This window comes from Eubalaena glacialis, chromosome 7 (genome assembly GCF_028564815.1).
Source record: "Eubalaena glacialis isolate mEubGla1 chromosome 7, mEubGla1.1.hap2.+ XY, whole genome shotgun sequence".
In the NCBI taxonomy this organism is placed as follows: Eukaryota; Metazoa; Chordata; class Mammalia; order Artiodactyla; family Balaenidae; genus Eubalaena; species Eubalaena glacialis.
In genome coordinates, this window is record NC_083722.1 from 33068491 (window position 1) to 33093382 (window position 24892).

General features: G+C 45.6%; 1 protein-coding gene across 1 annotated transcript; it reads left to right on the plus strand.

Moving 5' to 3' along the window:
• The first annotated feature begins 8886 nt into the window (after window positions 1–8886).
• PRPH2 (peripherin 2) lies at window positions 8887–23393 on the plus strand. The gene is made up of 3 exons (XM_061195051.1): window positions 8887–9467; window positions 20060–20306; window positions 23181–23393. The coding sequence occupies exons 1-3, from the start codon at window positions 8887–8889 to the stop codon at window positions 23391–23393; spliced, it is 1041 nt and encodes a 346-aa protein (XP_061051034.1).
• Window positions 23394–24892: the final 1499 nt, after the last annotated feature.

The window sequence follows — 24892 nt, forward strand, 5'->3', positions numbered from 1 at the left end:
ACTAGGGATAAAAAAAGGTCCCCATAAGATGAAAAAGGCTCAATTCACAGGAAGATATAATAGGTCTAAGCTTGTATGCCCCATTACAGAGCTTCAAAATGTATAAAACAAAATTTGGCAAAATAACAAAGAGCAAACAACAAATTCATTGTCAACTGGGAGGATTTTAACCTTCTTCTCTCAGTAATTAACAGATAAGTAGACAAAATTCAAATATAACATGAAAGAGTTAAACAACATTAACACTTTTTAACAAGAGCATTGCATCCAACTATTATATAAGACACACATTCTTTTCAAACACACATGGAATATTGACCACATGACAATTGGCTACAAACAAGGCCATAAAGCAAATCTCAAAATTTTTTTCTAGGTTTGGTATTGTTACATCATTTTACTACAATGCAACTGAGCTAGAAATCAATTTTTTAAAAAGAGAGAAAATCTGAAAGTTATAAGGACTTAAAAGAATGTAACAAAACTTACTCCGTGTGTATTATATGATCATAAGCATAAAAATTCCAAAATAATCTATAGAGCAATTATTAGTGCTAATAAGAGCATCACATTTTTATACATCAGCAATAAACATCCAAGATATTCTTTATGAAAAAGGAAAAGGTGTGTGTGTATGTGTGAGTGTGTTGCCTAATCAAATATGAAGACCTTTTTTTTTTTTTTTGGCCACTCCATGAGGCTTGCGAGATCTTAGTTCCCTGACTATGGATCGAACCCAGGCCTATGACAGCGGAAGCCCAGCATCCTAACCACTAGGCCACCAGGGAACTCGCAAGACTTACTTAATTAGAGCAGAATGATGATGGCACAGGAATACACAAAGTGACTAATGGGACAGAATAGGGAACTGAAAAACAGATCCATGCACGTATGGAAAACTAGTTCACGACTGGGCAGTTAAGACTATTGGGAAAAGGAGAGATTATTCAATGAATTGTGTGCTGGGACAACTGGTTATCCATATGGAAGAAAATTAAATCATATTCCTTCATCACACCATACACACAAATCTACTCCGGATACACTCAAATCTTAAAGAGAGAAAAAGTATAAAATTTTAGGAGGCAATGGAGGATAGTACCTTTGTTTCTACGTATGGGGTAAGGAATAATTTCTTAAACAAGCACTAGGAAAAGATTGAAAAATTCTACTATATTAGTAAGCACTTCTGATCTTCAAAAGATGCCATAAAGAAAGTGAAAAGTCAAGTCACAAATTGGGAGAAAATCATTGTAACACATATAAACGCCAAATAAATATTATATGGAAAATATAAGGAAGTCAATCAGAAAAATATTAACTACTGATATGAAAAATGGGCAAAAGACAAGAACATACATTTTGCAGAGGAAACACAAATGGCAAATAAATTTATGACAATGTACACAAACTCATTAGTAACCAGGGAAATGCAAATTAAGACCACAGTCGAAACCGGGAAAACAAAAATTAAGAAGTCTTGACTCAATAGTAATAGTTGGAGAAATTGTGGATGATAAATATTCACTGCAAGTGGGAGTAAAAGTTGGCTTGATCACTTTAGATAACTATTTGGCATCACTCCATAAAGGTGAAGATTCATATACCCTACTTCTCAGCAGTTCCCCTCTTTGGCTACACCTCAGAGAAACTTCTGCTCAGTGGGAGACAGGTACAGAATGTTGAGAGCAGCTCTGTTCATAAAAGCAACACTAGAAATCATTAAAAAATAAACATTAGAAATCACCTTTGTATCCACCTACAGGAGAATAGATCATATGTGTTATGATCACATATGAAAATAAACTGAAGCTGCATGCAGCAACATGCATGAATCTTAACACATAATGTTGGGTAAAAAAAAAGATCCCTGGAGACTATCTACTCTATGATACAATTTTGTAAATCTCAAAAACAAGCAAAAATATATATACATAGGGAAACACTACATGCTTTTTATATGAAAAGGAAAAGCTAAGGTATTTAGAATAATGGCTGCATCTTGAGCAGGAGGGAAGGTGTATTAGTCAGCTCAGGCTGCCATAACAAAATGCCACAGACTGTGGCTTAAACAACAGACATTTATTTTCTCACAGTTCTAGAGGCAGGAAGTCCAAAATCAAGGTAGTGGCTGATTTGGTTTTCTGGCGAGAACTCTCTTCCTGCTTTCTTGCTATGTCCTCACATGTCCTCTTGCTATGTCCTTTCCTCAGTGCCTGTGAGCCAAGAGAGAGCCCTGGTCTCTCCCCCGCCCCACTCTTGTTTTTGGCTGAGAGGCTTGCGGGATCTTAGCACCTGAGCCCACAGAAGTGAAAGCACAGAGTCTTAACCACTGGACTGCCAGGGAATTCCCTCTCCTCCTCTTCTTATAAGGACATCAGTCCTATCGGATTACAGCCCCATCCTTATGACTTCATTTGACTTTAATTACCTCCTTATAGGTCCTATCTCTAAATACAGTCACATTGGGCTTCCACATATGAATTTGGAAGGGACTCAATGAGTCTAGAACAGAGGAGAATGTGATGAGAAGAATCATATATATTGATACAAGTTACGTGTGATATTCGAGTTAGGTGATGAGTGAATATTTAATTTATTATTATGATTTATAACTTATGCTACATATATTCTTTATATCAAAAATTATATTTAAGATTCAATGCATCCTATGAAAATTCCAATGGCATATTTCACAGAAATAGAACAAATAATTCTAAAATTCATATGGAACCACAAAAGATCCTGAGTAGCCAAACAATCTTGAGAAAGAAGTACGAAGCTGGAGGTATCACACTCCTTGATTTTAAACTATACTACAAAGCTACAGTAATAAAAACAGTATGGTACTAGCACTAAAACAAACACACAGATCAATGGAACAGAATTGAGAGACCAGAAAGAAACCCACATTTATATGGACAATTAATTTGTGACAAAGGAGCAAATAACACAATGGAGAAAGAATGGTCTCTTCAATAAATGGTGTTGGGAAAAATGTACAGCCACATGCAAAAGAATGAAACTGGACCCCTGTCTTCCACCATACACAAAAATTAACTCAAAATGGATTAAAGACTTGAATGTAAGACCTGAAACCATAAAATTCTCAGAAGAAAAAATAGGCAGTAACCTCACCAACATCTCTTAGTGAAGTTTTTGTGGATCTGACTCCAAAGGCAAGGGAAGCCAAAGCAAAAGTAAACACATAGGACTACATCAAACTAAAAAGCTCCTGCAAGGCAAAGGAAACCATCATCAAAACAAAAAGGCAACCTACTGAACGGGAGAAAATATTTGCAAATCATATATCTGATAAAGGTTAATATCTAAAATATATAAAGAACTCATACATCTCAACAACAAAAAACCCAAACATCCCAATTAAAAATGGGCAGAGGATCTGAACAGACATTTTTCCAAAGAAGACATACAGATGGCCAACAGGCACATGAAAAGATGTTCAACATTACTAATTATTAGGGAAGTGCAAATCAAAACCACAGTGAGATAGCACCCCATACCTGTTAGAATGGATATTATTGAAAAGATAAGAAATAACAAACGTTGGAGAAGATGTGGAGAAAAGGGAACACTCATACACTGTTGGTGGGACTATAAATTGGTGCAGCCACTATGGAAAACAGTATGGAGATTCCTCAAAAAAAATTAAGAATAGAACCACCATATGACCCAGCTATTCCACTTCTGGGTATTTATCCAAGAACACAAAAACACTAAGATATATTGCACCCCAATGTTCATTGCAGCTTTATTTACAATAGCCAAGATATGGAAACAACCTAAGTGTCCATCAATGGAGGAATGGATAAAGAAGATGTGGTATATATACACAATGGAACACTACTCAGCCATAAAAAAGAATGAAATCCTGCCATTTGTGACAATAAGGATGAACCTTGACAGTATTATGCCAAGTGAAATAAATCAGAGAAAGACAAATACTGTATTACTTGACTCATATGTGGAATATAAAAAAAAAAAAAGAGCAAACCAACAAACACAGATATAGAGATCAGATTAGTGGTTAACAGAAAAGAACTGGGTTGGGTGTAGGTGAAATGGGAAAAGGGGGTCAACTGCATGGTGATGGATGGTAACTAGACTTGTAGTTTATATAGACCGCTTTGTAGCGACCTCTTTGTAGTATATACAGATGTTGAATTATAATGCTGTACACTTGAAACTTACATGAAAATTATATTTAAAGATTAAAAATTAATGAACTATAGCTGTATGTATTAATATCAGTGAAATTCAAAATAAAATGTTAATGCTGATTGTACGTTTATGATATGTGTGATTTTCTGTATGTACAAAAGATTTAAAAGTAATGTTTGGGTGAAAAAAACAAAAGCAAAAAGAATACTTACCATATGATTTTATTTATGGTAAGTTCAAAATCATGCAAAACTAAACAATATATTGTTGAAGCACACATGCATAGGTACTAAAGAAAATCAAGAGAAGAATAATTACCAAGTTCAGGTTACCTCTGGGAGTACGGAAGGAGGGGCACCCAGGTTGCTTCACGGTGCTGGTGATATTCTATTTTTTATGCTGGGGGAGGGAATATGGGGGAGGGGGAATGTTCATTTGAGCATTATACTTTTTTTACTCATATTAATTTTAATTAGTCAAAGATTGTATATAATTGGTTCCTTAAGATGACTATTTTCCAAATGCTTATACTCTCCTTTGAGATACATAAAAACGAACCTGTTTAGTTACTATTTTCACTTCTGTCTTCTTCCTGCTTTAGTCTAAATTCAGCAAACAATTAAACATTTGTCAAGTGAAATCAAGTGGTGTAATCTCACTCTTCCACTCAGATTGGCACCTGTAGGAGGAACACTGCACTCCTCTGCTATCTTGGAGATGTTTACATTTTGGCTGTAAAGCTCGGGGACATTATACCTGCAAGCCAGCTCCAGGTCAAGCTTTTGGGTTAGCTGGCTGTTGCAGAGGGACACTCAGAGGGATATTTTCTTGCTCTTTAACTCTTTCTGAAATATTCTTTCATAAACAGTCCTTATGATCTTGATTTGTTTGTTCTTATCAAACTGGAGTTTGTGTTCATTATGGAATTTTCAATTTTAAACTGGTTCTAATGGCTCTGTTTGATCTTCATTCTGAGGAGTAACCAGGACTATACCTGAAAGAGGGAGGGCAAAGATTCATGAGAAAAGGTTTTTGTTGCTTTGCAGTTCCTTCCTTTATTTATTTAATGAGCATTATTCTTTATGCTCTTTATGTATAATATATTTAACAAGAGGAAAGGAAGAAAGAAAGAAGGAAAGAAAGAAAGAAAGAAAAAGAAAGAAAGAAAGAGGGAAGGAGGGAGGGACGAAGGAAGGAAGGAAGGAGGAAAAAGAGTAAAGAGAAGTCAGGATGACACGGGAGAGAGGTTAAGAAAGCAAGAGTCAGTTAATTCTTCAAAGAGCCATCCTGTGCCTCATTCTTCCTTGGGTGGGAAGTCCAGAGAGATGATCTCTTGGGTTCCTTTATTTTTTTGTTTTAAATGTATAATTTCATTATTATAATAACATTAAAGGAAATTCTAAGGAAGAAAAACGAATCACCCCTAATTCAATTAATCTATTCTATTATCTTTGTAATAGATTTATAGCGTCTAGACTTACATCATTGGTCCAGCAGGGGAGGTAGCCAGCTTTCCCCATCCTCCAGCAGGGATGCATTATTCCTTCCTCTGCAGTCTGTTTTTCTTTGCTCGTTCCTCAGCATATCCTGCCTTGCTTCCTACTTGAAAAGTTTGGCCAGGGACATTTCTGATGTGTCTGGTCTTTCTCTTTTGCCTTTCTACATAATTTAACATTCTCAGAGATTCTAGCCTGAGAGGTGAAATCTCCCTTTCCCATCCACTGAAGTCATTATATTTTTGGCCACCAGGGGGCATCCACAGACTTGCCATAGACTCAACCCTGCCCCTCCTCAGGGTATACACCTCTGGGTCATTTGAGGAGAAAGAGGTCCTTGACTAATTGGTTTATCCCTGTAGAACTATTTTTAACTTTTGTTTCTGTTTTCTACAGCAAATCTTTCTTCTCCTTCCCTCTGATCGTCTCACATGCATGTGCGCTCCTAAGAGATTCTCTGAGACAGCTTCACACTCATTCATGTCCCTTTTCTCTTGGGACATTTGTCCTCAGATTTTGTGTATATGAGGTACAAGTCTGGTCGTACTTCTGCTTGTCTGAACGTCCTCTCTTGGGGGGAGGGGGAACTTCAGAAACTACAGCACATTCTATTCAATGTCTCCGATGATGAAGAGTTGAAATCCTTTGAAGGTCCAAAGCTACTTAGAAGCTGAATCTTGGCTGTTAGAAGAGTGATCATCCTGGGTAATATTGTTTTTGACTCAAAATGTGGTCTGACAATAAAATAACAAGACTGATTTCCCCAAATGGCTCAGGACCTGGCCTTGGCAATCACTCTCAAATTGGGGTTTAGACTTGGGTCCAGCAATGGAATAAGTGTTTTGTTTTCCGAGGTGACTATGCTGGAGGACAAAAAAATCAGGTCCCATTGCTTTGTTCTCACACCTCCTCTATATGTGGAGAAATACTCCTTCGATTTTACTTAGTGATTTGGAGATCTTAAAGAGGAGCGTGTAGGTGGTGAATCTAGTGGAACCAACAAACACATAGGGAAAAAAGGAGATTCCAGGTTGGAGATTTGACCCTCTTACTGCCTTGAGCTCATGGGCCTCTTATTCTAATCATGAAGACTTCCTTGGTATTTGGTGGACATGAATTTGAGAACAAGATCGGTTTCTTCTTAAAACGGCTTGTGCTTATGCACAGGCTGTTCTGAGAAGTGGAATTGCTGGATCATTGGCAATGTGCATTTTAAATTTTAATAGAGATAGATAAATTACTCTCCCAAAAGGCTGTAAAAACTTACAATCTAAAGAAAATAATCCAATTAAAAAGTGGGCAAAAGTGCTGGACAGACATCTCACCAAAGAAGATATACAGATGGCACATAAGCATATGAAAAGATGCTCTGCAACATATGCCATTAGGGAAATGCAAATTAAAACAAATGAGATGCCACTACACACCTATTAAAATGGCTAAAATCCAGAGCACTAACAATACCAAATGCTGGCTAGGGCGTAGAGCAACAGGAGCTCTCATTCATTGCTAGTGGGAATGCAAAATAATACAGCCACTTTGGAAGATAATTTGGCAGGTTTCTACAAAGCTAAACATGATCTCACCATATGATCCAGCAATTGCACTCCTAGGTATTTACCCAAATGAGTTGAAAACTTACGTCCACACAAAAACCTGCATAGTAGAGTTTTGGTAGCAGCTTCATTTATAATTGCCCAAAATTGGAAGCAATCAGGATGACCTTTAATAGGTGAATTGATAAACACACAATGGTACATTCACACTAATGGAATGTTATTCAGCGATAAATAGAAATGAGCTATCAAGCCACAAAAAGACATGGAGAAACATTAAGTGCATATTGCAAAGGGAAAGAAACCAGCCTGAAAAGGTTACATGCTGTATGATTCCAACAATATGACACGGAAAAGACAAAACTATAGAGACAGTGGCTGCCTGGGATTGGGCAGGGAGGGGAGGAGGAATGAACAGGTGGAACACAGGGATTACTAGAGCAGTGAGAATATTCTGTATGATACTATATGATATAATGGTGGAAACGTGACATTATGCATTTGGCAAAACCCATAGAACCATGCAACACAAAGAGTTAACCCTAATGTAATCTATGAGCTTTAGTTAATAATGTATCAAAATTGATTCATCAGTTGTAATAAATGTATCACACAAGGGCAAGATGTTAATTATAGGGAAATTGGTTGGGGGAAAGGAGTATTTAGGAACTCTCTGTACTTTCTGCTCAGTTTTTTTTTGTAAACCTGAAACTACTCCAAGAAATAAATTAAAAATAATAATAAATTTACAGACTCATCAAGAATGTATATCTCATTTCTACTATCTTTGTTTACATTGGTGACAGAATTTTGGCAGATGTTCAAGTTTGGTCTTTTATTATTGTTTTAATTGCATTGCCCTTTGTTCTACGCAGATTGACAAGTTTTCCAGATCCTTGGATTTTCCAGGTTTGCTTGTTATAAATCACCTGTTCCTTTCCTTTGCCTGTTTTTCCAGTTGATGATTTTTTTTTTTTGATGTGGAACTGTGGCAGTTAATTTTTTTCCTTTTTTTGCTTATTCATTCTGTTTTTTACATGTTGCAAATGTTTTCTCACAATCTGTCATTTGTTTTTCAACTTGGATAATGATGTCTTTTGTCCCATTAGAAAGTTTTAAATTTTGAAGGAGTTTTTGGCCCAGAAACATGCTCTGGGGAGACACGTGATGTGATCTGAGCCAGACCTCCAGATAAAGCCCATTTCTCTGGCCAGCCTTGTCTTTTTTACTCCTGATTCTTCAAGCTGAACCCAGAGCTCTCTGCTCCAGGGTGTCCATGGAGGCTCCTCTTGACCATGTTCTGAAACTGGCACGGCTTTATCTAATGGGATGAGCCTGGCTAAAGAGATTAGCAAGATGTCTTGTGGATCCCACTTTTAATCTGCAGCCTTCAGGCTGTCCCTCCTCTGCTGGGAAGGGAGCTGCAGAAACGACACGTGGAGGACTGGCCCCTGCATGAGCTGTGACTCTGAGGCCCCTGCTCCCACTAGTGACTTTACGGGGGTCCCAGGCTAGGGGACGCAGCATGGGCAGCCCCCAGAGCAGCTCCCTGCAGCTTGGGCCATCTGCACCCTTCCCAAGGCCCTGAGTCTTCAGGCTCCGGGCTTACTGAGGTCAGGAGTGAGAGGCTGCCCGGACTGCACTCTGCAAGTATGGCATTGCTGAAAGTCAAATTTGACCAGAAGAAGCGGGTCAAGTTGGCCCAAGGGCTCTGGCTCATGAACTGGCTCTCCGTGTTGGCTGGTATCATCATCTTCGGCTTAGGGCTCTTCCTAAAGATTGAACTCAGGAAGCGGAGCGATATGATGGACAATTCCGAGAGCCATTTTGTGCCGAATTCCTTGATAGGGATGGGGGTGCTGTCTTGTGTCTTCAATTCTCTGGCGGGCAAGATCTGCTATGACGCCTTGGACCCTGCCAAGTATGCCAAGTGGAAGCCCTGGCTGAAGCCATACCTGGCCGTGTGTGTCCTCTTCAACATTGTCCTCTTCCTGGTGGCCCTCTGCTGCTTCCTCCTGCGGGGCTCCCTGGAGAGCACGCTGGCCCACGGGCTCAAGAATGGCATGAAGTTCTACCGGGACACAGACACCCCAGGCCGGTGTTTCATGAAGAAGACCATCGACATGCTGCAAATTGAGTTCAAGTGCTGTGGCAACAACGGCTTTCGGGACTGGTTTGAGATTCAGTGGATCAGCAACCGCTATCTGGACTTTTCCTCCAAAGAAGTCAAAGAGTGAGTGGCCTCCAGTCCTGGGGTCAGAGTGATATGGGGACACGGAGACACGAGCCTGTGACTCCCCCTGTCCAGTGCCTTTTCCTCCCCATTGGGTGCTCTGTGTGCACAACTTATTACTGTGTGTGAGGGTGTATTTGGTTGGACCATATGTAATTGTCAATATTCTATCATTTTTGACCTATAAAAATAGCAGCTTCTTATGGTCCAACCTAATGTTTGGCTAAGATGGGAGGAAAGTGTCAAGTTATAGAAACTATTTGAATGGGGGTCACCAGGGGGAGACCCAGCCAGGACTGTGTGTCTGCTTCATTCGGGAGGAGGGAATTCATGGATCACATATACTGAGACTTTATCTGGCTGCTTGTCTCATTCACTCAAAGTGAATGGATTCGGTCCTAAAAGCATAAATTTCTGGGTTGGTTCCCTTGTTTTCCAACCTTTCAACCCTGAGCAGCCATTCTCAAGGTGTTTGTCCTTGGATACGGTGGAAAGAGCAGGGGATGGGGCAGTCAGGGGGTCTAGGCTGTAGTTTTGTCTCTGTTGTTAATTAGATGGTGATCTTGGATAAGTCATTTGACGCCCTGGGCCTTTGCTTGCCCATCTTTTAAAGGAAGGCACCAGGATACACAACTTTGGAGGTCACCTCCTAGCTCTGTCTAGAGCCTGGCATACAACAGGTGCTCAATAAATGCCTGCTGGTGTTTACTATTTAAATCATGATAGTGCAACTCGATGAAGTGTTCCTAAAGTGTTCTTAGCATGTGTAAATAAAATCCTGAGCGGCAGATGTAGGGAGGTGTTGGTGAGAAAGAGAATCTCACCCTTTGTGCTGATCCCAGCATACCCCTTCCCAGAGACCCACCATCGCGGGTCTTGAGTCGTTTTCCAGCGAAAGGTCAGCCTGTCCAGAGCCAGTGGCTCTCCCTCACCTCTTCCTTCTGTCCAACTCTACCCATTCCCTGCCTGAGGCTAGGGCTTCAATTGTTCATCCAGCTGGTTTATCCTCTGAGTGAGGCTGGTGAGTCCAAGGGGACATGCACCCTGGGTGCTGGGCACACTGGCATCAGGACGTGGTCGAAGCCCGGACAACACCGGTGAACCCCAGATGGCTAGCTTAGCTGCTCCTCAGATGGAAGCGAAGTCAGACTGAAGGTCACTGCTTGGGATTGTATTTTCTCTGTGGGTGGGGATTACTGCTACAAATCCCTTGTCAAGGAGACTTGTAAATCACTCTGCCCTTCCTAGGGGACAGATCCTCAGGGACAGCACAAAGGGGCATGATTTATATGAGTTGCCCTAGGAGGGTGTGAAGCCCGAGGGACAAGCAGAATTCCTGGGGATGGGGAGAGTGGGGGGAGCAGAAGCTGAGGGTAGAACTAGCCTTTGTGATGGACGGGAAGGGGCTTCTCATCTTCTCCTCTGTCATTTTCCTTGATCATCTTCTGCACAGAGTCAGTCCTTGATGAGACTTACAAAATCTCTCTGTAATCCCCAAATCCCCTTCTGTCCCCTGGGGTGGAGAAATGCTCCAGGGTGGAGAAATGCTCCAGGCTGCTCCACTCCCAATGGTCGGCATATCCAAATTTTCAGGCAAACATTAAACTTGATCAAAATTACCTCAAGGCCCCACACCAACTTATTGGTGTGAAACAATCATAACTCTATTGATTTGGAAAAAATTTTCTCTGCTACACACACACACACACACACACACACACACACATACAAATATGGTCACAAAATTAAGAGAAACTGAGCATCCCTAACTGAGCCTGGCACTTGTGAGCTTGGACAAGCATGGAGGGATGGCTGGTTTTTGGAGATTTCTCAGGGGAATATTTAAGGTCAACAGCTGGTTCCTGAAGGCTCCTGATCTAAACATGGAGATCAGGTGGGAACAATTCAAGATTTTTTACAAGAATTTACAAGCCTTTGACCGCACCCCACCCCCACCCCAGCCTGCCCTGTTGCTAAGTTGCTGGGTCTTTGGGGAGGAAAAAGGCCCTTGTTTGGTGTGCACAAAACCTCTCCTGGGGGGTTTGTATTTTTGTTGTCATTATTGTTAATCTCTATTTTGTGGATGAGAAATCTGAACCTCAGAGAGCTTAAGGGATGTTCCTAAAATCTCATAGCAGGAAGTGGCAAGCTGGGGTTGGGGATGTGGGGCAAATTTTTGGAAAAACCAACCAACCAGCTTTATGGAGATATATTCCACACACCATACAACTCACCCATTTCAAGTGTGCAATTCAACGGTTTTTAGTACATTCACAGAGTTGTGCAACCAATACTGAGGTTGACTTTAGAATGTGTTCACCACCTCACAGAGAAACCCTGCACCCTTCAGTGTTCACTCCGACCTCCCCTGCCCCCAAGCCCAAGTAATCACTACTCTACTTTCTGTCTCTATAGGCTTCCCTGTTCTGGGCATTTCCTTTGAATGGAATCATATAATATTTGTCCTTTGGGGTCTGGCTTCTTTGGTTTAGCATACTGTTTTCAAATTTCATCCATGTTGCAGCATGCGTTAGCACCCATTCCTTCTTCTTTTGGGATGGTATCCCACTGTAGCGAGTGCCAGGTTTTGATTCTGCTCTTTCCACTCTACCTCATACAGATTCGGTGTTAGATGAGTGCTTGTTCTCCGACAGCTGAAACCTGGGGGGCGTTGGGGGGGGAGGGGCCTCAGGTCTTCCCTCTTCCTCTCTCTGTCTTGCTCTCTTCTTCCTCCTCCAGAGGGACAGTGGAAGGTGTGGGCAGATAAGATACAAGCTCGACAAACACCTGTGGATCGTGATGGGATTCTGGTCCTTCTGTGCCAGGGTCTCAGATCATCATGAGGCCCCACAGAAGCCAGAACTGCCCCCCCGCCCAGGCTCTTCGTGGGCTGTGGCACATGGGGCCATGCTGTGCTCCATCCTCCTGCATCTGTGTTTCCCTTCTCACTCCCTCCCCAGCCTGGTGGTCCTGGGGTGGGGGTGGGCGGGGACACTCTGTTATAACTGGGGGAGGCCCTCAGAGGGAGGAGTCCAGGAATGCCGCCTCCCTCAGTGATTCAGTCTTCAGAGCAAGATATCGGGATATAGATTTGTGATTCTTAACCACCAGAGCTGCTTTTTTTTTTTTTTTTTCCATTTTCAACTTTTATTATGGAAGATTTCATGCATTCATAAAAGTAGAGAGATTATAACAAATCCCCATGTACCCATCATACATAACAAATCCCCATGTACCCTCGCTCCCCCATAACATTTTCCCCCTTCTGAGTATTAAGAAGCAAATCCAGGGCATTGTTTCCTCTTACCTGTAAACACTTTAGGAGGAATTTCTAACAGATAAAGAGGGTTTGCTTTATTGTCTTTTTGTTTTTAACAGAAGCACAATATTAATCATGCCTACTAACATTACTATCGTCTCATACCCAGCCTGTGTTCAATATTCTCTGATTGTCTCAAGATGTCTTTTACAGGTGGTTTATTCAAATCAGGATGTAAACCAGACTTTGCATTTGGTTGTTTGGTCTCCTAAGTCTCTTTTACTCTAAATAGTTACCTTTTTCATGCCATGTGTGTCTTGGAGGAAGTTGGCCATTTGTCCTGCAGAATTTCCCACATTCTGGGGTTGGGCCATTGTAGCCAAGTGCTGTCTTCTAACGTGTTCTTCTGTCTCCTGTGTTTCCCTGTAAACCAGTAGTCAGGGCTGAGGTGTGGCTGGATTCAGGTTCAGTTTTGGCAAGAGCACCCCCTAGGGTGCTGCTATGGGTACCTTACTGCATCACACCAGGAGGCACCTGAGGTCTTCAGCCAGTTTATAACAATTCCTTTAAAGTTCCCTCCTGTTTTCAGGATGAGCTGAGCTTCAGTGTCTTGGGGTGAGAGGCAGAGCATGAAGCAGCTCAGAGGTCTTGGCACTGTCAGCCTGAAGGAACTGTCAGCCAGGAAAGCCTGGCCTGGGGCCCTCAGTCTGAGAAAGAAGCTGGCACTAAGCTCTCTCACTTTACTGTCCTTCCCACGGAACCCACAGGCTATGACACCTGTTCCCTCTTCCTAAACAATTAATAGATATCTAGAGAATTCTGGACCTTGGCTAGGAGATTCCTGAGGGCAGGGCTGTGTCTCCCTTCAGATTGGGGCTCCCCAAGGCAGGGCTGTCTCTCCCCTCAGACCGGGGCTCCCCAAGGACGGGGCCGTGTCTCCCCTCAGGCGGGGTCTCCCTGAGGACGAGGCTGTCTCTCCCCTCAGACCGGGGCTCCCCGAGGGCGGGGCTGTGTCTCCCCTCAGACCGGGGCTCCCCGAGGGCGGGGCTGTGTCTCCCCTCAGACCGGGGCTCCCCGAGGACGGGGCTGTGTCTCCCCTCAGCCCGGGGCTTCCCGAGGGCGGGGCCGTGTCTCCCCTCAGACCGGGGCTCCCTGAGGGCGGGGCCGTGTCTCCCCTCAGACGGGGGCTCCCTGAGGGCGGGGCCGTGTCTCCCCTCAGACCGGGGCTCCCCGAGCGCTGGGATGTGTCTCCCCTCAGACCGGGGCTCCCCGAGGGCTGGGCTCTGTCTCCCCTCAGCCCGGGGCTCCTCGAGGATGGGGCTGTGTCTCCCCTCAGCCCGGGGCTTCCTGAGGGCGGGGCTGTGTCTCCCCTCAGACCGGGGCTCCCTGAGGGCGGGGCCGTGTCTCCCCTCAGACCGGGGCTCCCCGAGGACGGGGCTGTCTCTCCCCTCAGACCGGGGCTCCCTGAGGTTGGGGCTGTGTCTCCCTGAGGGCGGGGCTGTCTCCCCTCAGACGGGCTCCCTCAGGTCAGGTCTATTTCTCCCGATAAGACCGGACTCTGTTGCCGTCTAGATCTCCCGTCGGATTGGTTCTCCCTGATAGCAGTGCTGTGTCTCCCCTCAGACTGGGGCTTCTTTAGGGCAGGGCTGGGTCCGCTCCTTCTTGTGTCCTCCCTCACCACCTGCAGTTCTTTATATCCAGTGACTACTCAAAAAAGAAATAAAATATTATTAGTATTTCAAAGAAATACTAATACTGCACTTGTTGTATACCAAGTGCTCTATGTGTATTATCTCAATTAATCACCACCACACCCGTCAGAGACTTATATTGTCATTTCTCAGGTGAGAAAACTGAGGCTCACAGAGGTCAAGTGAGTTGCCAAGATTCCACAGGTGCCACTCAGCTGGCATTCAGGTTGGGGATTGACACATTATCAGTTACACTCCTGGCTCCCTCCTCGCCCCTCCCCTGCTCATTTCCATATGGCTTTCCTTATTGATTTATTGATTCACCTACTAAATTATGTTGCTTTTTCCAGGAAAACTCCAACATGATTTTCCCAAGTCATATGCAGCTTGGCTATGGGAGAGTGGGCTAAAAGAAAGCCTTATCTTAATTAAGACCCTTACAAGTCTTGGTGAGCCCTGAGCAGAGATTTGTAGCCTGGGAAACACTCTGATATAAATAGCCAGCTCACCACCTAAGGAGCTCTCCCCTGCCTGACTCTGTCTTAAGAGGGTGAGTGGAGCCTTAATCTGTGGCTGGAACCAGGGCAAGTGCTAACTCAACAAGACAATGCTTCTGATGGAGAGGGAGGGCTAGTTTCAGAGATGTGGGACCCCAAGAGGTCCTAGGCTGGGGGTCTGGGGGAACCCCAATGTCCACCAAGCCGGGCCTACCCTCAGGGTCCCCAGTCTGAGGGAACACACAGCCCTGCCTCAGGTAGTATGAGGCAGATCTGTAGGCTTCACCCCACCTTAGGGACACCTGGAGAGTGCATAGGAGAGATGATGGTGGACAACGAAGGGCTCCTGGGACAGGGAACAGGGGAGAGAACTCACAATTTCCTAGTAAGTTTAGCTAGAAAAGCCAACAGGCAGGAAGGACCTGAGAGGCTCTGAGGAAACTCTGAGGGGAGGGGTGGGCAACTGCTGTGGGCTGGACTTCCACTTACTGTGTAACTTTGGGTGAGGCCCTGCCCTGCTCTGGGCCCCACTTCCTCCTCTGTAGAACAGTCTGGTGGGTTGTAGGGTCCCCCCAGATGGCCATGAGTGGGGAGGAGCCAGCATTCTCCCAGGGCCTGTGTCAAGTGCATCCTCCTACTGCCTAATTTAAACCTCCCACAGCCCCTGAGAGGGGGTGTGATTATCCTGCCTCACACAAGTCCACAGCTCACAAATGCATATTTGAGACTCAAAGGCCAGCTCTCTGTGCTCTACCCACTCCGCTCCACGGGGACACTGGGAATGGCCCAGGTGGGACATTGTGCAGGTGGAAGCGGGCTCCAGGGACAGCCTGCAGGTCAGGAAGAGGGACGAACAGTGTTTGCATTTGGGGACCAGGCCTGCTGGGGTTGGTCCTAGGGGTAGGAGACTATGTCTGCTCAGTCCTGGGGGGGGGTTGGCTGGCCCCTCAGGAGGGGGGTGGGAGCCTCAAGCTGAAGGGCCTCTGCTCCAGTCCTCCCACTGGGACCAACCAGGACCACCCCAGCCAGCGGAACCAGGTGCCGTGCGGGGCTGTGCAGGGAGAGCTGCTCCCATGGCGCTCGGTGCAGTTGAGCTTCAGCAGCGGCCACTTCCGTCACTGGACAAATGTCTCACAGCCCCTGCCTCGGGCTGGCAGTGAGCTCTGCCCCTGCAATCTTTTTTTTTTAATTTTTAAAAAATATTTTATTTATTTTTGGCTGCATTGATTCTTCGTTGCTCACAGGTTTTCTCTAGTTGTGGCGAGCGGGGTCTACTCTTTGTTGTGGTGCGCAGGCTTCTCATTGCAGTGGCTTCTTTTGTTGAGGAGCACAGGCTCTAGGTGCACAGGCTTCAGTAGTTGTGGCACGCGGGCTCAGTAGTTGTGGCTCATGGGCTCTAGAGCACGGGCTCAGAGTAGCTGTGGCGCATGGACTTAGTTGCTCCGTGGCATGTAGGATCTTCCCGGACCAGGGCTCGAACCCGTGTCCCCTGCATTGGCATGCGGATTCTTAACCACTGCGCCACCAGGGAAGTCCCTGCCCTTGCAGTCTTGGTCACAGAAGGCACTCTTCTCCACAGCTGGCAGAGGCCACACCACCCACGCGCAAGTGACTATTCCCCAGTGGTGTCATGTGGTCTGTTCCACTGTCACAGCTGCTCCCCGATGACACACAGAGCTCACGTGAAGTGAAGGCTCTTGTTCTGTCACCCTTCCCAGCCCCAGCCCAGGAGTCCACATTTCTTACACACTTAGTACGTACCAAGCACTCTTCTTAGCCTTTTTACGTGGATCCCTTCATACAAATCTTTTTTTTTTTTTTTTTTTTTTAAATAATTATTTATTTATTTATTTATTTTTGGCTGTGTTGGGTCTTCGTTTCTGTGCGAGGGCTTTGTCCAGTTGCGGCAAGCGGGGGCCACTCTTCATCGCGGTGTGCGGGCCTCTCACTATTGCGGCCTCTCTTGTTGCGGAGCACAGGCTCCAGACGCGCAGGCTCAGTAGCCGTGGCTCACGGGCCCAGCTGCTCTGCGGCATGTGGGATCTTCCCAGACCAGGGCTCGAACCCGTGTCCCCTGCATTGGCAGGCAGATTCTCAACCACTGTGCCACCAGGGAAGCCCCATACAAATCTTATGTCAACTCCATTTTACAGATTAGTAAGCTGAGGCCTGGCGAGGTTAAGGAATTTTTCCAGAGGGATGAACCAGGAGTAAACTCAGGCTGTCCTGCTCTTATCATGGTCCTGGTCCTGGACCACCTGTGCATCCAGGGCCAGCTATTCTCTGGGCAGTTGGTTCTGTCCATGAAGCAGAGGGCAGGGACTACAGGGTGCGTGGAAATACGGTCGCCATAACCCAGGCGAGGATTGTTCTGGAACCAAGGAGGCCACATTTTTCAGAGCCTTCCTCAGGTCTTAATCATACCGATCAGCAGACAGTTCACTGAAAAGAAACCACAAATGGATCTTAAACACATCAAAAAATACTTAACTTCACTTATAATGAGAAAGACGGAAATCAGAACAACTCTGAGATACTATTTTTCATCTGTCAGGTTGGCAAAGATCAAAAACAGGACTTATGTGGGTGTGGCTGGTGGGGGTGTGACTGTACAACCCCCGAGAGGAGAAATATGGCAGAGCTCGGGTGCAATCACAGGTGGACCCTTTGATGCAGAGATGCCTCTTCTAGGAATTGATCCTCTAGATATATTCCCAATATGCAAAATGACCCATGTCCATGTTTGTATTAACAAGTCACTGGGGGGACTTCCCTAGTGGCACAGTGATTAAGAATCCCCCTGCCAATGCAGGGGACACGGGTTTGAGCCCTGGCCCGGGAAGGTCCCACATGCCACGGAGCAACTAAGCCCGTGCGCCACAACTACTGAGCCCACACGTCGCAACTACTGCAGCCCACGCGTCTAGAGCCCGTGCTCCGCAGCAAGAGAAGCCACCGCAAAGAGAAGCTCGCGCGCTGCAACGAAGAGTAGCCCCCACTCGCTGCAACTAGAGAAAGCCCGCGCACAGCAACAAAGACCCAATGCAGCCAAAAATAAAATAAATAAATGTTTAAAAAAAAAAGAAAAAAGAAAAAAAGAAAAATAACAAGACACTGGGAAAATCCCAAATGTCCATCAATAGGAAATGGATAGTACCCTATGGGCCATCTGCACAAGGGGGACACCATGCACCTCATTAAAACCTGGAGAACACTCTCCATTTAACAGATATAAAAAGATCTCTAAGGTATTGCTAAGGGGAAAAAAAATGATTCAAGACAGTGTGTATATAATGCTACCATTTGGATAAACAAACAAACATACAGGAAGAATAAGAACTCTGCAAAATCTGAGCTTGCTTATCCATGCTTGAAGCTTCTGTGAAAGGATAGACAGAGCTGGCCACAGTGAGGGAACTTGGGAGCCAAGGGACAAGAATGAGTGGGAGACTGTTTTGTATTGAGGGGATTTTATTTAGAAGTTGAACATGAACATCTTTTTTTTTAGAGTATAATTAACTACCATTTCAATGAACATTGTTGGAAACAATTTCTATTATGAACAATTACATGCTCCCTATTCTTGTGCTGTAAATGTCTGCTGCTATTATGTAATGCATTGTTCATGTGCAACTTAAAAAAAAACTTTTCTACTCAAGATAACATGCACACAGTCAAGGGTGCAAATCTTAAGTGCACAGCTCCATGAATTTTTTTTTTTTTTAATTTTTGGCTGCGCCATGTGCCTTGTGGGATCTTAGTTTCCTGACCAGGGAATGAACCTGCGTCCTCGGCAGTGAAAGTGCGGAGTCCTAACAACTGGACCTCCAGGGAATTCCCTCCATTAATTTTGACACGTAAAGTTGCCTGGGTAACCACGAGCAGGTCAGATGGAACATACCCAGCCTGCCTGATGGGGAGGGAGTGAATTTTCATTATAACGATGGCTGCCCCTTTTGAATTTTGAACCTGCATGAACGTATAGTGTGCTCTAACCAAATATATGTATAAGTAGAGAGATGCAAAAGTTGTGCAAGTTGCATCCTTCAGGTGAGTACGGAGCTCCCACCCAGCTGGGGGCAGAGGTCAGTGTGGATGGAGAGCAAGCCATGGGCAAAGACCCATTCTCTGCCCCTGCAAAGGCCCAGGGACAGAGCAGGCCTTCTGGAAACATCTGTTGAGCAGAAGTGATCTGGCCAGAGGGGACCTTGGTCCCCAGTGATCTGTAAGGAGGAGATGAGGTTGGGGAGGGGGCTGGGGGCTGAAGTTGATGGTCATGAATGCTAGGCAGTCTTGTCTCAACAGTCACCACCTGTCCTGCTACTCTTCCTACCAGCTTGGCATGGACCCAAGAAATCACTGCATGCCAGGGCCTGGCAGCACACAGAGTGGTTGATTTTTTTAAAAAATAAATCTTTATTTTGCACTTTACAATGCAGTACTCCACAGATTGGTGTTAAATGTTGTCTACAGTGCAACATCCATGTTCCAACACACATAATAATTGCCAGGAGTACAGTGCTCTTGTCGATCTTGTATTCGGTCAGGTTAAAACAATGGGCAATAAAAGAATGAACACGTTTCTCATGTGTGTGACTCACTCTTGTCTAAATGCCCCAACTTGTGACTTCTTTACTATCTATACCGTTAGTTATCCAGGATCTTGAAGAAATCCTGAACCTCTAATAGGCCATCCTCTGGCAAATCAGTACAGTGAACAGCATTCTGGATCTTAGTTTTACCAAAGATTGCTCAGAGGCTTCCAGGGTGTAAATGCCAGGCAGTTTCAGGATCAGCAGGTCCGCAGAATTCTCGAAACGTCATTGTAAGGTTTTGTTGAATCTCCATTGCTCCACAAGGGCTAGAATACATATGTTCCTTATTTACTTGCCTCTTGGTTTATCATCTATCTCAACCCTCTAAACATAAGCTCTAGGAAGGCTGGGGCATTGGCTCTCTAGGGTCACTGCTCCATCTTCAGCACCTAGAACAGTGGCTGGCGCATAGTCGGTGTACAGCAAATATTTCTCAAGACAGCAAATGAATGAATGAATATTCCAGATTTTCAGAGGTGGGGGATGGGAGGAGCTGGCCCCTGGCGAGAATTTCAAGAAGCTGGTCTTAAGCCGTCTGTTTCTCCTCCAGTCGTATCAAGAGCAATGTGGATGGGCGGTACCTGGTGGATGGAGTCCCCTTCAGCTGCTGCAACCCCAGCTCGCCACGGCCCTGTATCCAGTACCAGCTCACCAACAACTCTGCACACTACAGCTATGACCACCAGACGGAGGAGCTCAACCTGTGGGTGCGCGGCTGCAGGGTCGCCCTGCTGAGCTACTACAGCAACCTCCTGAATTCCGTGGGTGCTGTGACGCTCCTCGTCTGGCTTTTTGAGGTAGGCCCTGGGCCAGTGGGGGGCAGGGCAAGAGGGAGCCACCTGCCCCATTGGGATTTGATGGGGTGGAGCTGGGCCTGGGTCTCCCTCCTGGGAACCAGCCCTCTGCCTGCCGTGCAGGCAGGCCCAGGCTTGAATACCAGCACCTCTATTTTTTGTTTCTGTCCCGTCACTTAAAAAAAAGAATTTGTTGAGTTGAAATTCACAGCACATAAAATTAACCATTTTAAAGTGAACAATTTGGTGGCATTTGGTACAATCACAGTGTTGTGTGACTACCACCTCTACCTTGTTCCAAAATACTTCCATCACCCCCTCAAAAAAACCTCATACCCATTAAGCAGTCAGTCCCCCTCCCCGCCTCCCCCTAAGCCCCTGGCAACCACCAATCTGTGTTCTGTCCTTGTGGATTTATCTATTCTGGACATTTCATACAAAAGGAATCATATACTATGTGACCTTTTAGGTCTGGCTTCTTTCACTTTGCATGTTTCAGAGGTTTATCCTGTGTCTCCACTTTTTGAGTCTAAGGACTCGGAAAGTTATTTAACATTTCTGTTATAGGGGGCTGCCAGCATTTAGCTTTGGAACTACTGGGAAGCAACAGGAGATACAGGCACATCAAAGTGTTCAGTCAACAATTTGTGCTTCTCTTGAGATTCTGGTAGCAATCTACCTGGTATTCTAATTATTTGTAGGTTCATTTTATCTCATCTATTAGGTTTAATTCCTCTCTGTAGCTGCAGGGCTTGGAATATAGCAAGCCCTCATTCATTCATTTATTGAAGAAATAGTTCTCAAACACCTATGAGTGCTGGGCGCTGTCCTGGGTGCTGAACGAGAGCCCACTGTCAGCGACGGGTAAACCAAGGTGGCACAGAGAGTGACTCATGGGCTCATGCTTTGAGCTGACAGCAGAAACCCAAACTCCAAAACCTAAATGTACAAAACCAGAAACATTAGGTGGGGAAACTTTGCCCATCAGAGAAGATTCACTGAAAGGTTCCCTTAAGTAAGTCAATCTTTAGTGCTATGGAAATTCACACACAGCTGGGCTCTCAGCTGAGACGCACCACTTCTAACTTACCACATCTCACCAGAAGAACTGTACTGCCTGTTGAGGGGGTGAGATGGGGAGGGAGGCCTTCTTTTCACATTAAGGCAAACGCAAGCATATTCATGATGATTTATTAGTCACCAGCTCCTTGAGGCAGAGTCTTGGGAATAAGTGGGTAGAATAAGGAGAGAAGCTTACTGCTAGAAGTTCAGAAGTTTGCATCCCTTGAAAATGCATGAAAAGAAGACTGAAAGGATAACTGAAGTCAGTGGGAAAATGGAGTTCCATTGGCTGCTTCTCAGTTTACCCACCTTTCCAGGAACCTAGTGACTGCTTAAGAAGAGGAACTGTTCACTGGGAACAGGGAGTTTGAATCCCCTTTCACTTTTCCCCTGAGGCTTTTAGTGGGCAGAGCTCTGTGATGGGCACAAGGGGGGCTGATAAGATTCTGCCCTCAGCCTTGCCCTCCTGGGTCTCACAATCCATGAGTCCACATCTGACTCATGAACCAAAGGGAGTACCATTACCTAGTGCAAAATTCATAGTGCAACAGGGGGCCTTCTTGAGGAAAGCAGGAAGGAATCAGATTGGGTACACGCACACCAGGAGGACTTCCTGGAGGTGAGTCTTTCCACTGTAAAAATATCTTATTAAACTTTCAGTCAACAATAACAATAACCTAAAACTATTAGTTACTATTATCATCTACTGTTGTAACTATAAAATGCTCCCAGAGCATTCATTCAACAGATGTTTACTGAGGCCCTACCACCACTGGGTGCTGTTCTAGGGGCTGGGACAGCAGGTGAACAAGATGCATCAAGGCTACCCCTGCCCTCAGGGGGTGGATGTTCTCCATTAGTGGGCCTAGGCCTCTCACAGAGTTTGCTATACCATCAAAGGAAGAGTGTAAGACGGCAAACCAGGAATTTGTGTAGAAACAAGTGGCTAACACAATACAGGGTTAGAAAAGTGGAAACAGTACTTACCACGCTCACTAATAACCAACTACAGCTGACATTCCTATTCATCCTTGCTGTGCACCAGGTACCATGCTCTACACATATTGAAGCATCACAGCATGCCCATGGAGCAGGCGGTACTTCACCTGAAAATCTGCAAACCAGATGAGTAAACTGAGGTTTCCTGGTCACATGGCTGGCTAAGTGCCAGGGCTGAGGTTTGAACCCAGGCATTTTGGCACCAGAGTCTGCTGCAGTGACTTCTAGTGAACAAATCCAAACAAATCACCCACTCATCCTCTAGTATCAAAATAACAGAAGTAGAGGGAAATCGTATTATCACTATTGTTTGCAAAAAAGGAGATGACTTTTTAATTCTGTCCAGCAAATAGTTGCTGAGCACCCGCTATGTGCCTAGCAACGTGCCAGGAACCAGGTGGGGGTGGGGGTGGACACAGAGAGAAGGAGCCCAGGATTAATGCCCCCAGGAAGGGGGAGACCTGAGGGCAAGGAGGGGAGAATTCAGGTGCAGGGGCACCCATAATGTTCTAAGCAGAGAAAACAGCAAATGGTAAAACTGGAGAGGAGAAAGGCTGGGTGTGGGCAGGATCCAAAGAAACCCAGGGTGACTGGAAAGGGAGGAGAATGGGGTCTGAGATGAGGCTGGAGCACAGGCAGGTATCGCGAGCACCCAGGCCTTGCTGGGGCGGGCAGGGCCTCGCTAACCCAGCCCCAACAGAACCTTGTTTGAAGGGCCCCCAGGATGAGCAGGCTGGTGGCTGCCACGGTTTCCTGGTAACCCCTGCCCCAGCTACTTCTCCCAGATCTCCTCTAAGTCTCCTCTCCCCACACCAGGTGACCATCACCATCGGGCTGCGCTACTTGCACACGGCGCTGGAAGGCGTGGCCAACCCCGAAGACCCCGAGTGCGAGAGTGAGGGCTGGCTTCTGGAGAAGAGCATTCCAGAGACCTGGAAGGCCTTTCTGGAGAGCGTGAAAAAGCTGGGCAAGGGTAACCAGGTGGAAGCCGAGGGTGTGGATGCAGGCCAGGCCCCAGAGGCTGGCTGACGGTCGCGGGACCCCCTCCCCTCTGAACACTGAAAAGTAGTGGACTCCAGGAAACGCGGATACCCCCCTGATCCAATCTGAATCTCCCAAGGAGGGCGGCTGTCTCACAGAGACTCTTCTGGATGGTGGGATTTAAAATTCAGGGTCCCTAAAAATTTTCGTTGAATGACTGTCTCAAAATGTGAGTGAATGAGTCCCACTCAGGCCCACTGCCCTAGGACGCACCCTCACAGTGGACTCAGCGGGGCCTCTCAGTGGATGACTCTTCATGGCACAGGAATTCAGTTCCACCCTGAGGCTACTGGCTACACCTGAGGGCTGCTCCCTTTTTATGAGATCAGCTCCAAGTTGCTTCATTCTATATCCAAAGTGTCACTTGATGCATAAGCTTAAGAGTCTGAAAAATGTACTGGCCATGCTGTCATGTTTTTCAAATGCGAAGATTGACACATCAGCCATTTTATTTAATTACAGAAGGTAAGGGACAGTTACACTTTTCTAAGAGTAATGGTCTCTCCAGAGCACTGAGGGCTCAAAAGAGGAATTCTCAATCATGAGGCAAGAGAACTTAAAGAGAGGGGATTATGTCCCTCAGCAAAAACACAGCTTTTGTGTCACCTTCACAAGCCCTCAGTCACTTAGCCAGGAGTGAGCCGCGGGCTGAGTCGGGTTGTAGGCATGTTCTGGCTAAACTGCCGGGTGACCTCCTTTGGCTCATCTATGGAAGCACTGGGTTAGACGGCTGCCCTTCTGTGGAAGAGGAGCAGCAATCAGACAAGAGTCCACCCTTTGGAGACCAGGCCTCACCTCCTGGGACGCCCACACAGGTGCCGTGACAGGCCCCACGGACAACACTGTCTACAGTGCAGGACAGAGTCCTCTGCGAGCTTCGTCCTGCTTCTTGCCCCAGATACCCATCCTGCAAAACGATATTTCCCGAATGCCTCCGCATTAAAGAAGATTCTTTGAGACAGATCATCTTCCCATGCTAGCAACTGCGAAAGAAGTTTTTACTTCCTTCTGGAAAAAGAGAGAAAGGAAGCTTTCAGGGGAAGGAGGGAATGATTTCACTGCTGTCCTAGGAGTTTTCAGTGTGGACAAAATAAGACTTCTGGTGCTGCCTGGGGTATGTTCTGGGGCTCTAATTCTCCCAGGCTTAAGGCCAGATCAAAGATGTTTGGACATTCTGTCAGATTTTGGTCCCAGGTTTAATTCAATTCGACTTCTGAGTGTGGAGACCAAGGAATGACCCACATGGACAACACTGAGGGAGTCAGCCCCTCTGATGAGGGTCCCGGAGCTCTCCCCTCCCAGGAGCGCTGAGAACCGTCAAGAAAATGCTGCTCTAGGCCCACACGTGTAACGATGCTGTTGACAGCTGTACAATAGACATTAAAAATTATACTGTATGAAAATCACTTTTGTTAAGTGCCTGTCTTAAATGTATATGCTACATGTATGTAGCACAGGATCCCTGATTCTTGCTAACATTTGTTAAC